This window comes from Marmota monax, unplaced genomic scaffold (genome assembly GCF_021218885.2).
Source record: "Marmota monax isolate L192 unplaced genomic scaffold, Marmota_monax_Labrador192_F-V1.1 WCK01_AAM20220418_F8-fsc00010, whole genome shotgun sequence".
In the NCBI taxonomy this organism is placed as follows: domain Eukaryota; kingdom Metazoa; phylum Chordata; class Mammalia; order Rodentia; family Sciuridae; genus Marmota; species Marmota monax.
This window is the reverse complement of record NW_026692321.1, coordinates 6,251,915-6,275,957: the sequence shown is the minus strand read 5'-3', so window position 1 is coordinate 6,275,957 and position 24,043 is coordinate 6,251,915. Positions and strand designations below refer to the sequence as shown.

Here is a 24,043-nt window from a genome sequence, read left to right as displayed (position 1 = left end):
TGTTTACTTTATGGACTCTCCATAAAGGCTACCTCTTCCTCTCCCTATGAAGTGTTTCCTATACTTTTTCTGAGTCCTTGTGCTTGTTTCTGTACAAGGGAGTTGTTGTTTGCTCACTGTTGACCACAAACTGCCTCAAGAGATTCTGGGGGCCACGCCTGCAGAAAGGAGTGCCAGTGGCTTCTCTGAAGGTCAGGCTCCCCGCCCCCCCCCCACCCCTCCTGCTGAGGTTCCAAACCTGCTTCAACACGGGCCAGCAGGCAGCTTCTCAGCCCTGTGGGTGGGGTTTGGAGCCTGGCAGGAGGAGCAGAGAGGATTCCCCCACACACACTGCTCCCTTGGGCCCCACCCACTTCTAGCCATTTTGAAGCCCAGAATGTCCCAAACCTCTTTCCTTTGTGAAAGGCTTCTCTGCATATTTTGAGCTGGTATCCCTCCATATTTGTCTTTCTGCACATCCTGCTCACCGGCCTTTTCTCCTTTAGGAACTCCTCCCACTTCTATGGCTCTATTCTTATTTCCTTTGCAAAGCTGAATTCTGTCATGCCATGAGATTGCAAGCGGGAAACCCCAGATATCACTGGTCACACTGCTTCCTCTCAAAATGATGCAGTTAATACTCACCAAACAAACAATAAGTGCATTGTAAGTTTTATTTATAAGACTGGAACAGACAAAAGTATTAGTTTGGGTTTTTGTTTTGCTCCAAGTTTAAATTAACTAATAAAATGGAGAGAATGACACAGGAGCTACTATTTACAAAAGGCAGGTTTAACTAAAGGTCAGTTTTTATTCCAAAATAGGAATAATTACATATACAAAGTGATCATTTTATAAACATTGATCTGAATATTTTAGACTGGTGGACTTTCTTCCGTAGGGGAAAAAGAGATTGACATGAACTCTTTGGCATCATTTTTAAAAACAGTTTCTGCTCCAGTTGTTATCCGTTAGAGTGCTTATAAATGTTTATAGTGGACACGGAAGAATGCATTCTGATGATTAATTTTTTAATATCTTTAAACGTTTCCTTCAGCTGTAGGCTACTTCAAAAGCAGTGTGGTATGGGGAAGAGTTCTGGACCGTGGAGTCCTGAGACCAATAGTTGGAATTGTGCTTCTAGTTTTGGCCAGCTGTTTGACCTTGGCGAGTCGCATCCCAACTTTCTGGCTTTCCCAAAGGGAGAGAATTCGGATAACCATGGAACAGCACCTGGCCTGTAGGTGGCGCTCTAGGATGCTGGTTTTAGCAGGCACAGCTGTGGAAGTGTCAACCTGGGGCACATGCTTGCTTTTTTGCCACCTCCTCTCTGGTCAGGGGAGACTCTCCCTGGAGGAGCCAAGCATGAATGGGAGAAAACATGCTACCTAGGAGCTGCAAACTGGGCTTCTCTGAGTCCTAGTCCTAAGTCTAGTTCTTAACTATTTCATGCATTTCTTTGGATGTTTTCATTATTTTTCCAAGTAAGTAATGCTGTCCTTTCCTTTGTAAGGAAAATTTTAGGTCAACTTCTATAACTCTAATTTCCTCCTTAAAGCCATTTAGTTTTAAAGATAGCTTCTTTTTAATTTTGCCCTTTCTAAAAGATAGGGTATTTACCCAATCCTATTTTAATAGAATAACATTGGCTCTGAAGTAAAATAATTCATTTTATCTTATTAAATTTGTTGCCTCTGGGCTAGCTCCTGAAAGAGTAAACTGGCAGGCAATTAAATAATTCTCATTAAAATGATCCACTTCTTATTTTTTTCTTGTCTCCAGTCTTTATGGATAAATGATCCTATAGAATATTGCTTTGGAGGAAGTTACGGGGAAATCTACCTACTGCAGTCACACCCACTGCCTGAAATACTTGCACCTCGAAAGGTGGTCCCAGGCTCTTCAGAGAGAAAGAAGTCAGGGCTGTCCACGGAAGCACGTGAGTGGCAGGAGAGAGAGCAAAACCTCCTTCTTCATAAAATGGACTTCACAGACCCAAGGCTGTGAGGTCTGGCCCAGCCACAGGGTCTTGGGTTTTCTGTCCTGCCCATCAGAGACTCATCCTCATGGCCCCCAGTCACCGCCCAGGATGCAGCCACAGGGCACAACATGTGCCAGGGGAGGGCTGTAAAGCAGAGAGTCTCTGGGGCTCGTTCAGCTCTAATACCTCGTGGTCCCAGGATCTGTGGCCCCAACAGCAGGAGGGCTCTGCCCACCCACTCTCCAAAGCTCTGGGCAGCTCTCAGATGTGCCGTCCAGTCAGAAAAAAGAGCGGCCTGTCTTCTTTGGCATTGGCGGTCTGGAACTCATCCCGCAGCCGGAACTGCCACTCGTCTTCCAGCTCCAGGCGGACAACTGTCTGGCGGAGCGAGTTCCGGTCCTGACAGATCACGCACAACGTGGCGCCTGCGGGGCAATGGCAGGGTATGAGAGGAGAGCTGGTGAGTTTCTGCAAAGGGGAGCTCCTGCCTGGATCCCACCTGCCTGGGTCCCACCTGCCTGCATCCCACCTGCCTGGATCCCACCTGCCTGGATCCCACCTGCCTGGATCCCACCTGCCTGGATCCCACTTGCCTAGATCCTACCTGTCTGGGTCCCACCTGCCTCCAGTCCATCTGCAATGACCAAATAGGAGGCTGCTGGGCTGGAAGTGCCCAACGCCCATGTGAGTCTCCTCTTCCTTTCCAAACAATGTATAATCACAGCAAGATGGTGCAAGTAGGAGTTGGCAGGTTTGGTGGGAAGACAGAAAGGCAGAAGAAAAGGTGAAGAGCAGAACACAGGAGGCGAAGGGAGCGAGAGAGACAGGAAGGAGAGAAGGGTCTGAGCCAAGTCAAGCACCCTCGGTGGCATCCCTGGGTGCACATGCGCCCACCTCACCGCTGATCCCTCAGTGCCCACTCATCCAGGCCTGGGGCAGCTTCAGCTTTCCCAACACCCCCAGCCATGGAGCTTCTCCCTCCCCTCAGCTCCCAGAGGACAGCCACCTGATCGTGATCGGGTTTTGTTGGTATTCTTGCTCTCTCTTTCCAGCCTACATACCCATCCTCCCTTTAGAGGAAGCACCTCCTGAGGGCAGGGAGTGTGGTGGGAACCGGGCACTAGTCCTAAGGTCTTGTACCCTGCTGATGCTCAGTAAATGCCTGCCAGAGAGGAAGGATAGCCAAGGGTACAGCAAGGTCAACTGGGGATCTGAACAGGACTGGAAATCATGTTATAAAGGCACAGAGAGCAGGTGTTTGTCAGTCTCCACCGCTCTAGCAGGAAAAGGAGAAAGAGAAAGAGGAGCCTGCAGGACTCCCCCCACAGGCGGAAGCCACTGGGGACCTGGTGCTGATGTAAAGCACATGTCTACAAAAAGAATACAGAAGGGAAAGAATATGGGCCAGTCACCCAGAGGAAAGGGGAGGGGTCTTGTCTCTGCTGAACAGAAGGAAAAGAGAGCCCCCGGTCCAATCCCAGCTCTAATGCTCTCCCGGATGGGAGTCACTGTCCCCCCCCCTCAGCCTCAGTTTACCCATTGGAAAATAAGGACTAGGACAAGAGGTCCTGTCTTCAGTGACACCAGGTGACAACAGCCATTCAAGTTAATCCCAAGATAGGAGTATTACCTTTCAGAAAATGAAACTTTTTCAAAAAGCTAGCGGCCACAAAAGAGTCACAGAGGTACAGCAGCAGCCCACTGAACATGAGGTCCGAGCAGCTGATGTTCAGAGAGTGGGGCCTGGAGCTCACGTAGCAGACAGAGATCTGCAAGAGAAGCAGTCCAAGAGAAACATCGCTTTCCACGAGCACTCCACCTCGCTGCGCCAGGGACTGAGCTCTAACCAATTCCACCTGCTTGGACCAGCTGGCCATGGGGAGGGAGGCAAGAAACAGATTCAGGGTATTTCCAAATCTATATCCTAAAACTCAGTTCTAGGAGATTTATCCAGATTTGTCTATTCGTGAATTCCTTTAAGAATCAGAAGTGTCTTGACATCAGAATTAGGTTTGATTTCTAACATCTATGTGGGCAAACTAACCCCCACAATTCTGTCAGCTCTCAAGTGGGGTAAATACCTACGACCAAGCACAGAGTACAATTAGCCCTAAGTTGCATCAGTGTCTACAGAGTCAACAGACAACTGAAGGAAAATACTTGGAGGAAAACTTTGTGTCTGTACAGAACACATACAGACTTCCTTCCTGGTTATTATGCCCTAAATTATGCAGTGTAACAACTAAGCACACAGCACTTACAATGCATTAGGTATGACAAGTCACCTAGAAGGGTACAAGAGGACATGCATAGGTTACATGCAATGTAACAGAAAGGACGTGTCTGCAGATCTTGGTACCCACGGGTTCCTGGAGCAAATCCCCATGGAAACCGAGACGGCCTAGAGTCCTGGATGCTAATCCACCTGCTCTAGGGGTTCCTCTCCCCGAGTTACCTGAGACCCCAGGTTAAGGTAGCAGTCCACGGACAGCACGGGGTGGCTGTGGTTCTTCAGGGAGAGTGGGAAGAAGCGCTGGCTGTGGTGCTGGAGGAACTTCTCCAGGAGGAGCTGGGCGGGGGCCGCCAGGAACGTGTGCTTGCTGTCGGGGGCACAGATGTACTGGGCCGGCACGACCGCCGCGGAGCTATCAGACACCTGCGTGGGGACCATGGACCTCAGGCACCCCCTGCCCCCAGGAGAGACGCCCCCCACCATCTGTATCCAGCCACAGGAAGCCCTGGGCCAAGGAAGGTTCTTAGGGTAGTGATGCAATAGAGAGAACAGACTTCAAGAGTGAAGTTCTGTTAAGAAAAATCAGGTTGTAACAAAGAAGGCCTGTGAACCCAGACCAACGAGGTCAGTAAGAACTGTAGCCATTGATCATTCCATGCAGAATACTGGCTGTCTGGTCCAAAGAAAACAGGAGAACCCCTGGGCCTTGGGAACTTTTCCATGGCTCACAGATGCAAGCGTCTGGGAGTAGCAGGCTCGCCCTCTCTGCACCCCAGCTCTCCCTCCTCGCTGCCTGGTCATCCCAGCCCGCCAGCCCTCACTCGGTCACCAGCACGTTCTCCACGCTGCAGCCCCCGCTTGCTGGCTCCTCTTCTTTCTCGTCTGCCTCAATGCAGGTGCTCTCGTCCTCCAGGTCTCTCGGGGGCACCCTACATGCCCCCCCACCCCTGCTGCATGAGGTCCCCCTGCAACACACGCTTCACCTTTGTGATGCTTCTCACAAAAGCGCTTCACTGGAGGTTTGTCTAAGGTCTGCCTCAGCTGCGAACCGCGCACTCTGAGAGGGGACTGAGGCTCGGTACATACTTAATTAAATGGGTGAAAATAACTACGTGGTTTCACTCACATGAAAGATGATAAAACATTAGTGGCTTTCCTATATGTAATCAATATGCAATTAAATCTAGTAGAAAAATAGAATTACGCTCAATATAGAAATAAAGATAAAAGATCTAAGAGTTTAAAAGTGACACCGAGAAACCAAAGGAAAATTCATCTTAAAGGCACATCAGGCAGACTCACTGAGGTCAAAAACTCAATTTTCCATAAATCAAACCTCAAATCTAACACAATTTCCAGTCTAGAAACCTCAATCACGGTAGCAGTTGGGGTTCAACTCCATGACTCCCAAGCTCTTCTGTAGGACAGGCTACCTTGAAGTTCCTGCTACTTTGCAGGAGAACTCAGGATGGAGGGAGCCACAGCCTCTGCCTGTGCAGTCGCTGGGCAGAGCTGGCGTCTGGATGCAGGCCTGGGCCAGCTCAGGGTAGGTCACCACGCAGGGGGTTAGTGCAGACCAGGAGGGACAGAGGCTGGGAAAGGCAACTGGCATCAGAACTGGCAGACATCATCAGTGAGAGATTGGAGACAGACAGGGGTCGACAAACAGGAGTCAGAAGAACCCGCAGGCAGAGCTAGGCCAGCCTGCCTGGGTTCCTGAAGATGGAACTCTCTAGCCACCTAAATTACCAGGGCTTGGCTAGGGAGGGCTCAGAGCAACTGTCATATGCCTGTCCCTCAGAGGCTGACTGTGGACAAACAGCATGGCCATCAAGCTGGCATCTTGTGCCACACAAATGCTTCTGTACCATCCCAAGAGCCTGGAGAGGAGTGTGGTGCCATAGCTAACTCTGCAGGGGCAAGGGGGCAGGCAGGGGCACATGCCAAAGGCTTGGCAGTTGTCTTGCATTTGACAGTGGCTCCATAGGATGCTGGTTAGAGCTGGAGAGAAGAGCAACTTCCGGGTGCCATCTTGTCATCTTTGCTAACACTGCCTGGTGGTGACCGAGGCAGGCCCCAACAGTCCCGTCCTCAGCCTTCACACTGTGGCAGCCCGGGTGGCAGACCTACACAGCCTGCTGGACACCGTGGCCACGCTCACCTTGGAGGTGATGTGGAAGGACCTGTGTCCACCCACCGCGATCTGCTTCTTCATCACGCTGAAGCGGTTGAACCGGCAGAGTAGGAGGCCGGCGCTGTGCACCCGCAGGTTGAAGTCCACATCGTCACACGTGAACCTGAGGAGGAACAGATCCGATTGGGCACAGCTCACGTGCCCCCCCCCCCAACACCTGGAGATCTGGAGCAGGACCTGTCCTGGGGGCTACAGAGGTGCAGTGGCTTTCGTTCCTGCCTCGACCTTAATCTAGGCGGATACAAGGCCAGGCAGGCTCCTCTCTGCACCAGCTGAGGCTTCAACCCATGGGTGCCCTTGGGCTGAGTATCAGGAGGCACGTGAAAAGCTTCAGATGTGATTCCACCTAACTGTTGAAAAGAAAACAACCACAAACCTGCCAGGGTAACAATGGTAGCCACTTCCTGTAGCCAAGGGAATAGGCTCAGAGAGAGGTCACCTGCCTACGACAAAGCTGCTAGGTAGCAGGTTCTAACAGGTGGGTCAGGCTGGCTCCTAAATGGACACTCCTAAGCAGGCCATCTTGGGCATGTGCCCACCACCTGGCATACGGAGACACTTGACACACACCTGCTGGTGAGTTATTCTCAAGAGGTGACACTCCTGTGACTAGATGTAGAGAGACCTGGGAGATTATAGTTTCCTTTAACATTAATGATCCTAAAAAGCTATGCATTCAGAGAGAGAACCCAAACAAGGGGGAAACGGCATGGCGTAACTCACTAAAGCATTCTGTGAATTGATGAGGTGACCTTATGAAAATACACAAAATCACTCAGCACTAAACACCACAGACAGGCGCCTCCGCTTCAGCTGGCCCTGCAGGGCAGAGGGGAGGGAGCGCCGGCCAGGCCTGCCTGAGGCTGCCCCTTGCTCAGGACTCCAGGGCTTTGGTCCCCACCGTGGGAGCTCACCGGTTCTGGTTGTACTGCACGTTCTGGGTCAGGTCCACGTTCAGGATGATGAAATCGTGCACATGGCAGCGGGAGAAAGGCTCCCGCACCTCGCCGCCCCTCGTCTTGCTGGCCCACTTGCGCATGCCCAGCAGGGCGTAGCGGGTGATGTTGGGGGAGGCCTCGATGTGCTGCATGATGTGCTTCAAGGAGACGTTCCTCTCTGACCAGGAAAACTCCCTGCTCAAGGGAGGGAGACGGTGACCCCGGCTGACAGGCTGGCAGCAACAAGGCCTCCCCCACAGGCCAGCCAGGGGACGCTGGCCAACTGAGCAGGAGTTGCTGGACTGGCCAGTGAGGATGGAACCCAGCACGACCCCCAGGGATGCCAGACACCTGCCAACCACTGCCATTAACGATCACTTCTTTGTGCAAAATGCACACGTATTCCATGTGCAGAATAAGTTGACAGACCGTAATTCAGTCACACTCACAACTCCAGTCCAGGTACTAATACACCTCAAAGACCAGGAAACCAGAACTCAGAAAGAGTTAGCCATTTGCCTAAAGTTGCCCAGCAAGTCCAGATAAAGCCAGGAGTTAGAGGTCAGGCTAGGGGGATGGGCAGGGCTGGAGGGCCGCAGTGCAGGGGCCTCTGGGGGCTGAAGGGTGGTTCCTTGATATGGGAGTTGGCTAGATGGATATGGTCAGCTTGTGAAATTTTCTGTGTACCTAATATACTTTCCTCTTTGTGTCCACATGAATTACTGGATCTTTGGTGTATGGTTTCCTGTATTAAACCTTGACAGTTGTTAAAACTTAAAAGCAAGCTGGGCTTGGAATGCGGGCTCTGGCCTTGCGATGTGAGGGGGCTTTGTGGTCCTCTCAGACAAGGGGGATCCCCTGTCACAAGAGAGCATGCTCCTGCCTGGTGTCTACGGGTTGAGGGAGGAGGGCCCACAGGCCACTCACCTGCTCCGCTCCCCGGCACAATCCACGTCCACCACGTTCCACATCACGCAGGAGTCATCTGAGATCACGATGAAAGGCCAGATGTCCTGCGGCTTGATCCCAAGCTCCTCCTGCCGGTTCCGCTCCAACTCCAGGTTATGGTAGGACAGCTCCTTGATTAGGAAATGGGCAGCACCTGGAGTGGCAAATGGCCTGGCTCAGGTCTGTCATGTACTCACAGACGCCCTGTGCAAACCCCGCCCGAGACACGCCAGCCCCACACATCCACACACATCCCTCCTCCACCGACCACTGCCCTTCTTTTCTGACAACTGGGAAAATTACTAAGTCAACAATCAAACTTTTTTTTTTAAAGAGAATATTCATAGGAAAGTCAAACAAATCAAAATAGCTTTAAGAAGTGCAAAAGCAAAAGACTGGATGCAAACTCTTTCATCTCTAGAATATTCTCGTCTCCATTCATGGAAAATTTTACCAAGCGGCGTCTGCTAAAAATACCCACCCACTCCAGCGCTGTTGAAGATGCTCGGGAGCACAAGCATGATGTGGTTGGGCCAGTACTTCTTATAAATGGCCATTTCATACTCCTTGACCACCAGCACGTGCAAGTGGCTGGCGCCATCCATCGCGTGATACAGATTAAAGAGTCCGTGTTCGTGTCGGCCAGTGGTTGGAGTGAACGTCGGGCTTTTTATATATTCATGACTCTGCAAAGAATAGGTATAATGAGATAGAGTGTTTGCAAATGTGGTGACACCCTCCTTTGAAATGTGACTTCTCAATAGTTCCCCTGGGAAGATGGAGTTGATTTCCACACTCTTCGAATGCAAGTGCAGCTTGATTTTAGGACCTTCCCCTGGACAGGCCTGGGCCAGCCTCCTGAGGGATGAGAGAAAACTTGGAGCGGAGACAGGCATCCCAACTGAGCCCACCCCAGACCAGCGGGCCTCCTACCAGCCACCAGTCCATCCAACAGCCAACACACACACAGTGAGCACAACCAAGCCCAGAGTGACCGTCCAGCTGAACCTCACCCAAACCGCTGGAATCAGATGCTGAACACATCCTCATCTGAGAATGGCTTGTTGTGTGACTGAAACTAACTGGCCCACATCAATGAGCTAAATACATTCCCCTCTATGTCACAATCTAATGCTGTACTCTGAGCAGATATCACTCCAGTGTGTCCTCAACCTCCACAATGAGTGCAGGACATCCCCCAGTCACCTGCCCACGATGCCCAGGTGTGCATATACTCCTGTAGGGATGTGTTTTCTGTAAATAACTGTGCTCTCTTCAACTTTTGTCCTTAATTTGGTCCTTGGGCTGAGCTAGGGCTTCTGCCACCTCTGAATTCCTCAGGGCATCTGCTACAAAGCTGCATACAGCTGGTGCTCACTGCCCATTCTGACCCAGAGGCTAGAGAAGAGACTGAGTCGTGGATGAATTCTCCCTTGGGCTGTAAGACACCTTATCCCAAAGTTTTGACACTTTGCAATGTTTGCTTTGCTTGGTAGCAGACTTGGCAGCTGTCTGGCATTGAAGAAGGAGAAGCAGCCTCCTCCACAGGTACGTGTTGACGGGCGGGCAAAGAGCAGCCAGTCAATTTTGAGGCCATCGGGCTAGACCTGCCAAGCCAAGGGCCCTACAAGGAGCATGTCTGTTAAGGGGAACTGTAGTCACAGGGACAAGGGATCATTAAGAATAATCTCTTCATAAGATAAAGACGTATTTGTTGGAGACGTGCCCTGAGTACTTAGGATGAAATGCTATGATATCAGGGATTTACTTCCAACTGGCACAGAGAGGGAGAAGCAGAGAGAAGACAGATAAAACACGGCCAGCTCCGAGTTAGTTAATATGGAAACTGGGTGATGGGCCTAGGGAATCCGTTCTCCTGTTTTCTCTACCTGAGCCTGTTCAAACATCCCAAAACAGCACTGAAGAAAAGAGAGGAGGGAACGACACCTCACAGGCACCTGTCATCTCCAGGTGCATCTTGTCTTAAATTTGTTATTTCAGATAATTCTCACAACAAACTTTCTCAAGAGTCACCACCCAGCTTTGCAGGTGAGTAAACTAAGGCTCAGAGACACAAGGGGTCAAGTGGTGAATCACACAACCAGTCAGTGGTCAAGCGGCCTCAAACTCCAGCCTGGAGGCTCCAAAGCCCATGCACTGCACCAGCCTCCTCCAGATTCAGGCGCCATGTTGCTTCTGCACTACGTGCCCTCACACCAGAGAGCTTGTCTAGGTCCCCAGCTTAGTGATCGCCTGAAGCCACTTTGATCTGCCCATGGAACTCAGAGCCGGTACCTTGTCTGTGACGAGGGGAAGGCGCATGCTCTCCAGCTGGCCTCCAGGTTGGCTGAAGACAAAGTGGTGCTCCTTGGACTTGGGGATGATGAAGTGGAGCTGGATCTCCTCTCCTAGCATGGAGTAAGAGAAGGCAAAGGCGTGCAGGGTGGACTCATAGAGCTGAGGTGCGAGGGGAAAGGACAGAGCCTGTCATCAGAGTCGGGCTCACTTCCCACAAGAACCCAGGCCCAGCCTGGCCAGACGACACACAGGTCCCGGCCACCTCTGCCCCACGGTACAAGAAACCCACAGGGTGGCTCCAGCACAAAGGATGGACACCCAGGGCTGGCTTCTGGACAGACACACCCAAGGCCACACAGCAGCCTCGTCCTGCCCTGATCGTGCTGCGCCCAGGCCTGTCACCTTTGTCACCAAGTCCCTGAACTCTGGACTTGACCAAGAGCCCCATCTGGATTGCCAGTGAAAGCATTCACACTATGGATCTCGTTTTTGATTCTAAAATCGTTCCACTACAGGCACGTGTAAGACCACATTCACCACATGGGCTTGTCCACTTCAGCCAGCGTTCATCAGTGCCATTCTGTCCCCTTCTCATTGTAACTGACAATCTTAGGAGGCAGGTATGTTGCCATGGACATAGTGACATAGACACTGACATTCAGGGCTCATCCTGTTCCTGAGTCTAGCCTCACCCTCCCCACTTCCTCCAGCTCCCCCCCCCCCGCCATGCCCCACACCCCATATCCATGCACGGGCTGCTCTCTGGCACAACCCCCCAGCCTGGCTTTGCCCTTGGCTGTGGCAGCCCTAGGAGACCGTCCTGTGGCCTCAGCTCTCCCAGCTGACACCCTCCTACGTGGCTCCACACTCTAGGGGCTGGAGAAGAAGGCAGTGGCCCAGGACACACCGCTCCGCACTCCTGCTAGGCTCTATTAGAGCCACAGAGAGCCGCCAAGGACATCGACTATGCCACTAGCCTTTGGAATCTGTCCCATTACCCACTGGTTCCCACCAGCTCTGGCCCTTTCCTTCCAATGCTCTTTCCCTCACTTGGGCCTGAAATGAAAAGAGACACTTCAATATAGTAGGTAAATACTACTATCTGCTTACGTATGCCTAGCCTCCCAGCCCCCTGCAGACCTCATGTGGCTAGTAAGAGACCAGCCTAGACACAGCCTCGCCCACGGGGGCCCTACGTAGAGTCATTGCTGAAGACACCCACGTTCCTCTCCCAGTGCACAAGGCCTTCTGTGGCCTGGTCTCTGCCCCAGGCTCCTGGCTCCTGTCCTAAGACCCGCCCCCCCAGTACTCTATCTCCAACAACACTCAACCAAGCTCACTTCTTAGTCCCCAGGGACCCCTGGCACCCCTTTTTTGTACACACTATTCCTTCTCCTCATCAAATTCTACTCATGCTCCAAAATCCTCTCTCTGCTCCCCACGGGAAACAGAGGTTGCATCTACATTACCTGAAACACTTGGGACCAGAGGTGTTGCAGGTTTAGGAGTTTTGGGATTTGTGAATATTGGTATTGACTTTACCAGTTGAGCAGCCCTAATCTGAAATCCAAATGCTCTGAAATCCATAGTTCTTTGAGCACTATGTCGATGCTCAAAACCGTTCAGATTTCAGAGCATTTCAGAGTTTGGATCTTCAGATCAGGAAGCTCAACCTGAACCTTCATTTACAAAACAAGGTCAGTGAGCTTTTGGTGAGAATTTAGTAGGAAACTGGAAAAGACAGTTTCCTAGCCAGTGCACTTGAATGGATGGTCAGTGTGGCTGGAACAGAAACCCCCAGTTACCAGCCAGGTAACCAGCCAGAGCCTGGGCCAGGAGCCTGGGCCAGGAGCCTTGCCCGTTTGAGCATCCAGGACAGATGTCTTCTGTCCTGTAAGAAGGCCAGGAAGGACTGACAGGTGAGGACTGCCCCAGCGTGCTGCCTGGCATGGGGCAGGCCTTCCATCCTGAGAACCACACCCCGCCTCGCCAGCTGCATGCCCTCTGCACCTCGCCCACCCGGCTCTCCCTGCCTGCACCAGGCTGTGTGAAATCCTGCACAGGCGTCTCTCCCTCAGGCTGTGAGCCCCATAGATGGGGACAGTCTGTCCATGTCTGTACCAGGGCCTGGGCCACAGTAAGCACTGAGTGACAATGGCACCAACTAACTTTTGGAATCTCTAGGACCTGAAGACGATGATGACACCCAGAGAGAGCACGACACTGCACACGCAGCCTCGGGAGAGGGCTGTGGTCAGCCATCATTTCCCAGCCGAGGAAGGAATCGAGGACATGCACAGAGCAGGAAGCAGGGGCTTCTAGAACCTTCCTCTCCCACCTTGGGATGAAAATGTGAGAAAATAGGGAACACAAGAGTAAGCCGAGGAGACACCCCGAGAGCTACTGTCGGCCGACTGAGCCGAGGGCCGGCGCCCCTGGCCTACCTGGTAGCGGGGGTGGAAGCCCATGTACTGGTGGCACTGCTCACAGTGGTGGTACGTGTTGTAGGCCGCATACTTGGACAGCCTCATCCGCGCCGTCTGACGCCGCACGTAAAGGTCCTCAGGCTTCCTGGAGATCCCCCTGTCTGCAGGAAATTCCCCAGTGTTAAGGAGCAGCAGCAGGTGGAGCGAATGGTTCATCCCTGTGCGCTGAACCTCGCACTAAGAGGACCTTCACAATGAGCATCGGTGACAGGGCTCTGCGAGGTCCGTGAGCCCTGAGGTGACGCAGCCAAGCAAGGGACAACACAACACCTCAGTGGAGAATCTAATAGAAGCTCAGACCATGACTTAGCTGGTCCACAGGACGTTTTAAATCAATCACCAACCTACTATGCAAACGCTGGAATGCCAACGGTGCCAATGAATCACTTTTTTTTTTCCCAAATGAGGTGACAGGATTAAGGTCTGAGCACTAAACCTTCATTAGAAGCTGCTCTATAGAGAGGACCCTTATCTATTCTGAGCTCAACGAAGGGAAGATCGCTGGCTGCAGCAGAGCCAGGTGTGCAGTTCTCTGGGGGGTGGCAGTGCCAGGCTCTCCTGGTCTACGCTCCCAGTCCCACTGGCCCAGGACGACCACGTTGACTGACACTGCCTTGACCCACCGTGGAAGTCACTGATGCCCAAGAAGGAGGGGGAAAGTGAGAGGCTGGGGCAGGAGGGGAAACACGTGCACCCGTTTGGCTACGACAATGCCAGATTCATAAGTAGACGCCCACGGCTTTCATCCTCCACCAACCAGTGCCTGCTGAGCACCCCGGCCATGACAAATCAGCAAGACAGTCCACTGCCATTTGGCACCCTCCAAGCAGTGAGTCTCCCTCTGTGAGCTCCGTGGTGATGAGCTCTGTGGTGGTGCCCTCATCCTACAGGTGGGTGGCCTTTTGGGGTTCTGAATGGGGTTTTGTGGGTCACTCACCACTACTCTTCACCTCTAACAAGATGCTTGGCCCAGCTGCATTATGGAGACACAGAAGAGATGACACCCACCCACTTTAGAAGAAGCTGAAGCAAGAGATCCAAAGTCTGACCTTCACTCTTGATGCTCTGATGGTGGGCACAAATCAGACTGGCATCCTCATACTTGGGATCATGAATGATGTAGTCAAATGGCATCTTCTGGAACAGCTCCAGGTCTGGCCAGGGGTCACTGAGCTGGAGGTAATGCCAATCCGATTCTTCTCGGAGGCCTGCAGGATGGGTCAAAACACCATGTGCACAAAATTGGAGGGAAAATGACTTACTTTGTGCATAAGAACGATGCTTGGAGCAGAAGTGTTATTAACATTTGGGTCACTGGGGAACCTCTTCTACCTCAAGGGCTTCCAAAAGAGCCATTTCGGGGTGGATCTAATGAGACCCAAACATGCATTCAGATCTACCGGCATCCAGAGGAACAGCCGTGCACTCCTTCTTAGGAGACAGGCCTGCTCTCCGTCTCTCACACTGACTCCACCCCCTACAATTTTATCCCTACAAAGTTCTCCAAGGCATTGTTCTGATACAGAGAAAAATGAGTACAGAGAAAGATAAAAAGTGCCCAAGAGCCCGTCAGGATGAGCCAAGTCATGACCTGAGAGCTCCATCCTGAAAGTGAGACACAGTCACCAGGGACACTGACGTTCATGACGGACAACTCACTGGTGTTGATCTCTTCTTCATCATAAACATCCACTTCTGTCAGCCGAATGAGCATCCTGGACAAAATGCTGAGAAACTGCAGGTAGGCGCCCGTCTTCCCGATCTGCAAAGATGCTGACGTCAGAGCCCACAGACAGGAAGCCCTGTCCACACCGGGCACCACCCCTCTCACTGAAAGGAGAGCCCCACGGACGCCAGGCATTTGAGGGGCAATGTGGTGAGTAACCCAGCCCTTTTTATTTTTTTTTACTTTGAGACAAGATCTCGCTAAATTACTGAGGCTGGCCTTGAACTTGCAATCCTCCTACTTCAACCTCCCAAGCCTCTGGGATTACAGGTGTGTGCCACCTCACCTGGTAACCAGACGCATTTTTAAGGGAAGTCTTTTACAAGCTGAAGAAAGTGCTTCCAAAAAATAGGAACTGGTCATGTAAAACACAATGTCTTAAAAGAATCTTGCACAATTGTGAATTCCTTTTCCCATCAGTGTGCCATAGTAAGATATCACAATCTACTGCACAGAACAGAAGAAGTAGACATCTAATTTCTCCTAAACTCAGGAAAAGGAAACATGACATTTCTTTTCATCCTTTTCTTTTTTGCTAGAGCCCCCTGCTCCCCTGGCCCTGCACCCGACTAGGGCACTCACTAGTAATCTTAGTACATTTGGGTTACAGCTGATTAAAGAGCTGCCTGCAGGTTGGCCAAGGTCCCTCTGCATGCCCACCACACAATCACCCCAGGGTGTGCTCTCCTAGTACTGAACCCAAAGCCTGGCTCAGAGCAAGAACTCAGCAAGTGCCATTGTATGGAAATAACTAGCTTTAACAATGAAAATTCAACATACCATCAGGGGGGCTCCAGAGAAAATATTTGCAATACATGTAACAGACAAAAGATGGAAATGTATAACATCTTCAGAGCCCCTACAATCAACAGGAAAAGGTCCAGCTGCCCAAAGGACCAACAAGCAAGAGTAACAAGCAAAAATCATGGGGAAGAAGCACCGATGACCAATGGATGTAAAAAAATGCATTCCACCTTTCTGAAAGCACGACCACCTACTACTTCTCACCTACCCGATGGCAAGAGTTCTAAAGACACATGACCCCCAGCGCCTGTGGCTGTGGGTAAGTGGAGAGTCTCCCTTTTAGGAAACATTTTCTTTTCTCCCATTTTTTTTTTACACTAGAGAAGTCATATATGGTCATTTTAAACACTCAAAAAATGCAGATTGATAATAAAGTGGAATGTTACAAATCCCTCTCCAGGTAATGAGTTAGTAGCAGCCAGCCTCTCAGAGATTTTTTAAAGCATTTTCATACATAGATTTGTTTCCTGATATTACACCATATATGTCATTCCGCAAATTGATTTTAATTTAAATATGTTGGAGAAATTTCAATGATCTCTCTCAAATTTTTGCAGTTGAATTCTATGATACAGTTGTCCCCAGATTTATTCCACCAAGACTCGGCCGGTGGGTTTGTCCCTAGCTTCATTCTCACCTTTGTAAACAATGCTAAAATGAGCATGCTGACACACACTTTGGTGGGTTTGTATTTCTTGGATGGTTCCTGGACATGATGTGCTAAGTCAGGAGGCTCCTGTGTGAGCTCGGCTCGTGCTGTCGATGGAGCACTGTGCGTGACACACTGTCTACAAGTCAGGCCACACGCCAGGTGTCTTACACCTGCTCTCCATTGGCTTCTCACATCTCTGTGAAACACCATTATACCTGTCATTCTCAAATGCGGACGCTGAGGCACAGCGGAAGTTAAAATTTGCCTTCATGTCTGGAGACATTTGAAGAGAATGTGACCCCAGGCAGTCCAGCCCCGGAGCCACTCCCATGAGCCCATCCTGGTCTAAGCCCTCTTCCTCCGATACCCACCATGCTGGACACACCTGCCCTGGGAGCTTTCTGCAGCTCCGACAGGTTAAACCGCCTGCCAGGGATGTCGTGAGCTGGACGAGGGCTGAGAAAAGGAACAAAGCCCCAGATACTTATTAAAACTACCTCCATTAACTGTTCACCAAAGTCTCCCTGTGCAGAACCAGGCAGTTTCCAGTGCTGGGTGACATGGAGACTGCACAGTGGCCGTGAGGGCCAGGTGTGATGGGGTGGGAGGTAACCCTAGTCTGAGATGGCGAGAAGCATCCACAGTGACGTCCCCTCTGGCCCCACAACACACAGTGGAGGAGACAGAAGTCAGACATGGAAGTAGCCTAGCTGTGATGGGTGAGTCCTGCTCCACTCACCTGCCCACGCCAGGCCATCATGGACGAGTCCCACCAGGGGAACGACAAAAATGGAATAAGAGAATATGGTCAGCCCGACCTTTGGCTTCTGACCACAAGGACAACCAGATTCCAGGGCCAGGCAAGAGGACAGCGGGCTCAGCACGCACCTGAGGGGGCCCGCTGAGCAGCAGCCTGCGAGGGTGGAAGCTGTCCACGCGGCCTTCGGCCCTGTTGCCATAATCCATGTGGCTGGGCCGGGGGACCGTCCACTGCCGATAGTAGAGGGACTGCTCTGTGGACGTCATGGTCTTGCTGAGCAGGGGACGGAAGGAGCTGGTCCACATGACTGAGGGGGCGGGCAGGAGGGAGGCGGCCTTGGGCAGCCCGCTGCTGTCGGTGGACACGAGCACGTCGTACACCAGCTTGGGCAGGAAGACGGTGGGCGGCTGCCGACAGGCCTTGGTCACGGAGCACTGTGAGGCCTGCAGGACGAGCGTGCCAGTGGCCGGTGCCGTGGACATGGCAGTTGAGCCCAAGGAGGGCAGCTGGGAGGAAGCTGTGACTGACACCTGCAGCCCCCTCTGGCTTGTCCTGAGGCCGCAGTCTGGTGGTGGGGGGTGTCCGGGGCCGTGCCTGCTGATGACCATGGGTGGACCCTGACTTGTTCGGAGCCACGGCTTCTCCCCCGTGGCCCTGGCCTCCTCTGCTGGGCCACAGGGCGGGGGTGATCTGGCCTGATCTCTCTGCGGGGGCCCAGAGACCTGAGCTGAGGTCTCGCTGCAGAGTGCTGAGCCTAGGGAGAGACGAACCTGGTCAGCACCATCCCAGGGACGAACTTGTGCCACACCTACTGGCCCGCCTGCTTCTCCACTGGCCTCCTGTGCTGCCTTGGGCAAAAGGACGGCAGTGGCTGCAGCATTTGCCTTTCATGACCAACCTGCGAATCAGAGCCTCCGTTAGGCAGAGTGCCAGGCTGAAGCCAAGGAGGCTGCGTCCAGGCCCCATTGAAGGAGACGGCAGCCCACCCTGCTCAGTTACTATGGGCTGCACGAAGCAAGGAAAGAAACCAAAAGATGCACCCCAGTCAAATCTCCTGCTGGGCTCTGAGTTCTTCCCAGCCCCAGACCACTCACTGGTTTCTCAGAACCCTCAGACCTCAGCCAGGCCCCACTGCCCCTGGGCTGCTGCTGCTGGACTCCTGCCTGCACCCAGACTGCACACCCACACCCTGAGCCCCTCAGCCCAGAGAGATCTCCACGCTGGGAACACTCTCTCCTCCATGGGTCAGCTGCTCTCAAACTGTGGTGAACACAACTCCCCCTAAGCCGCCTACCATCTAGGACAAAGTGATTACGTCCTTGTGCACATACCCATGTCATGTCATGTGTGTGGCTATCTGCTTAGGAAGTAAAGGGTTAAAACACTGCAGTGTAACCTGGTTTTGAGGAAAGATGAATTTATTGAGGGCAGAGTCCATATCGAATTTGTCTTTCAACATTCAGATTCAGATTATATTGGAAGCTCCAGTTTGATAAATGCTTTTGGTGGGTCCATGGGTCCTGGCTGCTCCTGGAGGCCAAGGGATCCCCCAGGCAGAGTCCCCATGAGGCTCTTAATCCTGTTCCCTCCTCCCTGCACTGTCTGGGTTGTGACCTCTCCTTACTGGCTGCTGCTTCTCCCGAGAAGTGTCCAGGGTCTGCTTCTCTGGACGAGAATCCCTCACCTCAGCTCACATCCTCTCTGGACAGGGACTTCCCAAGTCAACAGCAGCATAGAGGCCACCCAAGGACACATCCCCGTAAGTCCAGGACTCAGGCCACAGTCACAGGAGCAGCTGGACCTTGCGGTCAGGAGACTTCAAGGTCTCAGATCCCAGGTTCACTCCATTCCCCGCTGAATGAGCTCACCCTCCACAGATGGCCTTCCCTGCCCAGCTCTGATTGGAGCAAGGTGTCAGCAAATGGCCCTTTATGTTCCCTCCCATACTCTGAAGTCAAAGACTGCCCGTCATGCCCCAGAACCCACATGGAGACTTACTGGATGCTTTGGAGGACAGGGAGGAGGACGCCGAGTCATGAGAGGAGGACCGCTCCCTCTTCACAGGGCTCCTCTTCTCCGAGGTGGAGCCTGCTTCAAAACACACTGAGAATGCACGGAATCACCTCCTTCCCTCGCCCAGCACCTCACAGCGTACAGGATGCAAGCACGTGTCTCCCCATTCCTTCTCTCACTCCTCCATTTATCTGCCATTCTCCAGCCCCTCCCCGCCTTCCCACACACATACTCTTGGCCACACACACACTCTTGGCCAGACACAACTCACGGTGGAGTTCAGAGTCACTCGGGACCCACGAGGGAGCATGCTCATGCCACGGGCAACAGGGAAGTGGGAGCACATAAGACCAGGTCACGATCATGTTTTATTTTTATTTTTTTTATTTTTGGGTACCAGGGATTGAACTCAGGGACACTTGACCACTAAGCCACATCCCCAGCCCTATTTTTGTATTTATTTAGAGACAGGGTCTCACAGAGTTGCTTAGCACCTCACTTTTGTTGAGGCTGGCTTTGAACTATGATCCTCCTGCCCCAGCCTCCCGAGCGACTGGGATTACAGGTGTGTGCCACTGTGCCTGGCAGGATCACGTTTTGAAAGATGGTTACAGCAACAGGGAAGGCTGACAGGCAGGCCTCTGTCCCCATTTTACGGTTCCCCGTCACACAGTCAGCAGGCAGAGTACAATGGGGACTCTACATCCATCTTTCCCTTCTGCTACTCTGCACAAATCTTTTGTATCTTTAATATTATTGGCTTATGTTTTCCTGCCACACTGTTGAGTATGGCCAAGTGCCTTCCATAACCATTTTATGTGTCCTTTGAAAAATAAGCCATCATATCTTAAGTCTGCAAATGAAACTGGCCTGTTTTCATATATTTTGATAATGGTCAGCAGAAAGTTGAGCTGATTCATACAGACGGAATAACAAGTAGATCTCATTCCTCCACCAAGCTGAATAAAGCATGAACTTGAACCCTAAGAAGGGCAGTTTTTCTTCCTATTCTTGAAGAACTCCAGAGTGTGGAAGCACCTCTAGGGACTTCCATCTTCCCATACCACCACAACGGGGGAAGAGCCAAATCCCAACTTGATGAGGGCCCTGCATCCTGGAGACAGCTGCGTATACCTTCTGCCCTCACCTTCTGTCCCCAGCTCCTCGTCCTCATTGTCTGTGCTGCTCAGCTTCTCTCCATCACTCTCCAAGGCCTCGTTCTTGGCTCCCTTTTCCAAGGGAATCTCATTGCTCACAAAATAGGCAGCCAGGCCCAGCTCCTGCTCCAAGGCTGTTCTCACCAAGCAGGAGGAGTTTATGAGACGCAGGTCACAGTACCTCAGGGACCTAGGAGAATGGGAGGTGTTTACTGAGTGTCTTCTGACATAAGGTGCTGCTCCTGGTGACAAAGAGCAGCAAGATCGGGACCCTGTCTGCCTTCCTCACCAGACCCCAGGACTCATGCACCTGGGAAGGCTCAGGGGAAGTGCTACCTGAGTCTTAGCAACAAAGTCTTAGCAAGTCTCTAGGGCCTCTGCTGAGCACTTTGCCCTGCGGGTTATGTAATCAAAAGAGCACTTTCAGGTCAGACAAAGTGGGGGCTTGAACCTCAGCCCTGCCACTTTTCAGTGATGAAAACTTCAACCAGCTTTGCAATTCCTCCAAGGCTCTGGTTTTTATTTTCATCTGAAAGATGGGAATGAACATGAACCACACATAAGAGCGTTGTCCTGAAGATTAAATGTATTAAGTGGGCATTTAATCACCTGATCCACATTTAACACATGCCAGCGGGTTTGCTGGGTACTGAGGACATGAGGCAATGGAGTCAGGCAGTCATTGCCGGGTTGGTCTTACAGGAGACCCAGGGACGCCCCCGTCCTGAATGTGTGGCTGTGGTGGCCTAGAGGCCCCTAGGAGTTGCCAATTGGACACAGCTACAGAGACAGTCCTTCTTTTTGTCAAAACGACTGTCTCTTCCCAAGCAGCATCACTGTCCCTTCCCTCCCTACACCAGGAGTGACCTGCTGGCACAGCAGTGGAGCCCTAACCCCCGAGATAATGCCACATTATGCCATGTGGAACTGTCCTCCCTAATAGTGACCCCCAGCTGAGCTCAGGAGGCACCAAACCCTGACTCCATCTACAGCCCCCTAGAGTCTAGTAACAGCCCCCCACCAGCCCAATGGTGCCCTTCTGGAATTAGGAGAAGCTCACCACACCTCAGACCCGCCATACTGCCATCTGCTGGAAACCTGTGTAAATGCACAATGGCAGTGACCAGAAGTATGAATGGTACCACCTGGAAGGTGGGCAGTGGGAGCCTAGCCAAGCTCTTCCCCAGCTGCAGGCCCAGGCTGTGAGCCCCAGCACTCACCGCGGCAAGGACTCCCCATGCGGGTCCATCCCGCTAAAGATCAGGATGCACGGCAGGCCCTCCAACTCCAAGTAGGTCTGAGGCCTCCACTCTGCGTCCTCGATTTTCTGCCACATCTGCAGATATTGAAAAGAAGGCCATGAGCCGTTACTTCCCAACTGGCCCAGGTCCAGGGGAAACCTGAGATCCTCCCACTGATTTATCATGTCCTCTGATAAAAAGGGAAGTTCTTTTTACTGCAAATAAGCATTCTGTGAGCTAACTGTATCTTCAGTCGGGTGCGCATATTCTACCCCAGAAGCACCTGCGGACTGACTGATCCTGGGAGCAGACACGCATCTTCGTGGCTTCTGACTCTTGTGTTCTCTCCTAGAGTTCATATTTCCCACTCATCTGTTCCTTCAAGTCTTTCCCTGACCCTTTTGCACACCCTGTCATGGAGGGTCAGTGAGAGCCCACCAAGGACAGGCACTGTGCTGGGCTTTGGTGACTGAGACAGGCAGGGTGGACACTGCCTACTGCCCTACTGGCTGGGGAGGAGCTGAATGATGGGATGAGACCTGGACCCAGGTGTTGGGGATGGTGGCTTCCTAAAAAGGGAAGGGACACAAGCTCAGTTCTGTAGGCAACAAGCTCAACAGGGCAGGCGCACCCTCGGGGAGAAAGAAAAGTGGGCTGCAACCCTGAGGGCTGAGATTGCAGGCCTGGTGTTGGGGACACCCAGGAACGCCACCAGGGGAAGGTAGGGGAGGCAGAGGAGGTGGCGGAGGTCCTGGGAGGCTACACTGGCCATCCCCTCCGGAAGCCCAGCCCCTGCGGCTCCCTCATGCTCTCCGCCCCAAGCGCCACGCCCACCTTGAGCTGCTTCACGAAGTGCTTCCCCACGGTGATGCCCGAGCTGGGGTTGCCCAGGATGATCTCGAAGTGCTCCTCCAGGGCCAGCCGTGCCCGCACGTGGGCCAGCCGCTCGTAGGCCACGGCCGCCAGGGGCGAGCAGGGCACCCGCAGCAGGACCATGAGCCCGTGGCCGCAGGGGCACTGCTTGGGGGCGTTGAGGAGGTTCTGCGTGATCTCCAGCGTCTCCACCGACGTGTGGTTCTTCATCTGCGGGAGGCCGCTCACGGCCATCATGGCGGCGGCGTAGTGCTGCACGAGAACAAAGGTCCTGATCACCGCGCTGTGCAGGCGGGGGAACCTGCGGGAACACAGAGAGACCAGGCCCGTGACCCCCGGCCCGCAGCCGCCGGCCAGGTCAGACCAGCGCACCGAGGGCAGGCTCTGGGGAACCGAGACCTAGCAGAGGCTGTTCCTTCCAGCTGAGTTTGTGCTGCCGCTGTTTATTTTGAGTTTTCCCGCACTTGGCTCTTTGTAAATGCAGCTGCCACAACCCCCAGATTTGGGGACAGTCCCAAGGCACCGCTGTGCTCATGTCCATTACAGGGAGGTCTCAGAAAGGTGAATAAACCTGATTTAACTTGATGGGTGAATGACATATCAGAGCACCTGCAGTCAAACCAAGAAGCCCAGCTTTTGCCTTGGACACCTGGTTACCTCCCCCCCCACGGAGGTGGCAGCTGCTGCAGTGACCACCTGCTCCACTAGGGTCAAAAACAGACCCCAGGGTATCACCAGAAAAACCCAGGTCACTGCAGATCACTGCTTCCCAACAGAAATAAATAAATTGACATCCAGTCTATACTTGATGCTCTTGTGGGTTTTCTAGCTGGAGTACGTCCCCAGGGCCATACCATGGAGGGCCACCCTGTGTGTTCTTCCAGGGCAGCCAGCTCGTCTTCCACAGCTTCTCCATGCCATCACCTGCTCCTTCTCCCTGCCCAGCCTCCTCCTCTCCTTCATACCAGCCTTAGCTCCTCAAGGAAGGGCTGGCCTGGCAAGCCACTCCCACTGTGGTCTCAGGGAAGGGCAGCTGGCCCTAGGACTCTCACATGAAAGAGACATGGTGGCCCAGGGACCATTCTGCCCTGCCCTGGTACCCTCGCCCAACAATACCCAGAAATAAAGAAAGCAGAGTGGAAAATGGTTCTGCTCTATGGACAGGCAGCGTCTCCCACTTCTGGCCAAGACAGAGCAACCAGGGTCAGACTCATCCTCCCACCTGGAACACGTATGAAAACAACACTGTTTCAAGACCCAGGGCATCGGCCAGTGAGCTCTAAGCCATGTGACGTAAATGAGGTGGGCTCCTGCCTAAAATGTTTCTAGGATGTGCTCAAGAAGGAGAGGCCCAGGCAAGGCTCAGTCTCCCCAAGTTAGAGGCCAGGTATTAGAACCTCAGGAAACGATCACAACGCAGAGGACCAGGGGACCAAGAGTTACAAAAAGAACACAGAATTCCAGACATGTGCAGAGGGGCCCTAGATCTTGAATGAGTAGGAATCAGTGCAAACATGTAAGGAAACTACCCGAGGTAAGAAAAGAGTTTCTTTGGATGCTAACAACTTAACAATGCCTCAAGCCCACACAGGGCTAGGACTGGTTCCTGTAGTCACTACCAATAGGAAGACCTGAGCTGGGGAACCTTGTAGAGGATACACAGAGGTTTTGCTTCTTAGTAGGGGACTAAATACTAGATAAGTAGCATGCTGCTGCAGCCTAGCAAAGCTTACGATCAAGACCTGAAAGGATTATCAAAC

The 24,043-nt window shown here is 52.5% G+C and overlaps 1 protein-coding gene across 3 annotated transcripts in view; it reads right to left on the bottom strand.

Annotated features, from left to right (window-relative positions):
* Nucleotides 1–634: 634 nt before the first annotated feature.
* Nucleotides 635–24,043, bottom strand: part of Greb1 (growth regulating estrogen receptor binding 1) — a 122,880-nt gene continuing 99,471 nt past the window's right edge. For all 3 annotated transcript variants that reach the window (XM_046441276.2, XM_046441274.1, XM_046441277.1), the window contains exons 18-33: nucleotides 22,245–22,584; nucleotides 21,390–21,505; nucleotides 20,160–20,359; nucleotides 18,998–19,087; nucleotides 17,128–17,753; nucleotides 14,717–14,819; nucleotides 14,107–14,265; nucleotides 13,016–13,158; nucleotides 10,569–10,730; nucleotides 8,755–8,959; nucleotides 8,253–8,427; nucleotides 7,302–7,520; nucleotides 6,355–6,490; nucleotides 4,416–4,616; nucleotides 3,591–3,729; nucleotides 635–2,385 (exon numbers count right to left, since the gene is read on the bottom strand). In XM_046441276.2, coding sequence (XP_046297232.1) covers nucleotides 2,222–2,385; nucleotides 3,591–3,729; nucleotides 4,416–4,616; nucleotides 6,355–6,490; nucleotides 7,302–7,520; nucleotides 8,253–8,427; nucleotides 8,755–8,959; nucleotides 10,569–10,730; nucleotides 13,016–13,158; nucleotides 14,107–14,265; nucleotides 14,717–14,819; nucleotides 17,128–17,753; nucleotides 18,998–19,087; nucleotides 20,160–20,359; nucleotides 21,390–21,505; nucleotides 22,245–22,584 — 3,178 coding nt within the window. In that variant the 3' untranslated portion in view covers nucleotides 635–2,221. The remainder of the gene's footprint in view (nucleotides 2,386–3,590; nucleotides 3,730–4,415; nucleotides 4,617–6,354; nucleotides 6,491–7,301; nucleotides 7,521–8,252; nucleotides 8,428–8,754; nucleotides 8,960–10,568; nucleotides 10,731–13,015; nucleotides 13,159–14,106; nucleotides 14,266–14,716; nucleotides 14,820–17,127; nucleotides 17,754–18,997; nucleotides 19,088–20,159; nucleotides 20,360–21,389; nucleotides 21,506–22,244; nucleotides 22,585–24,043) is intronic.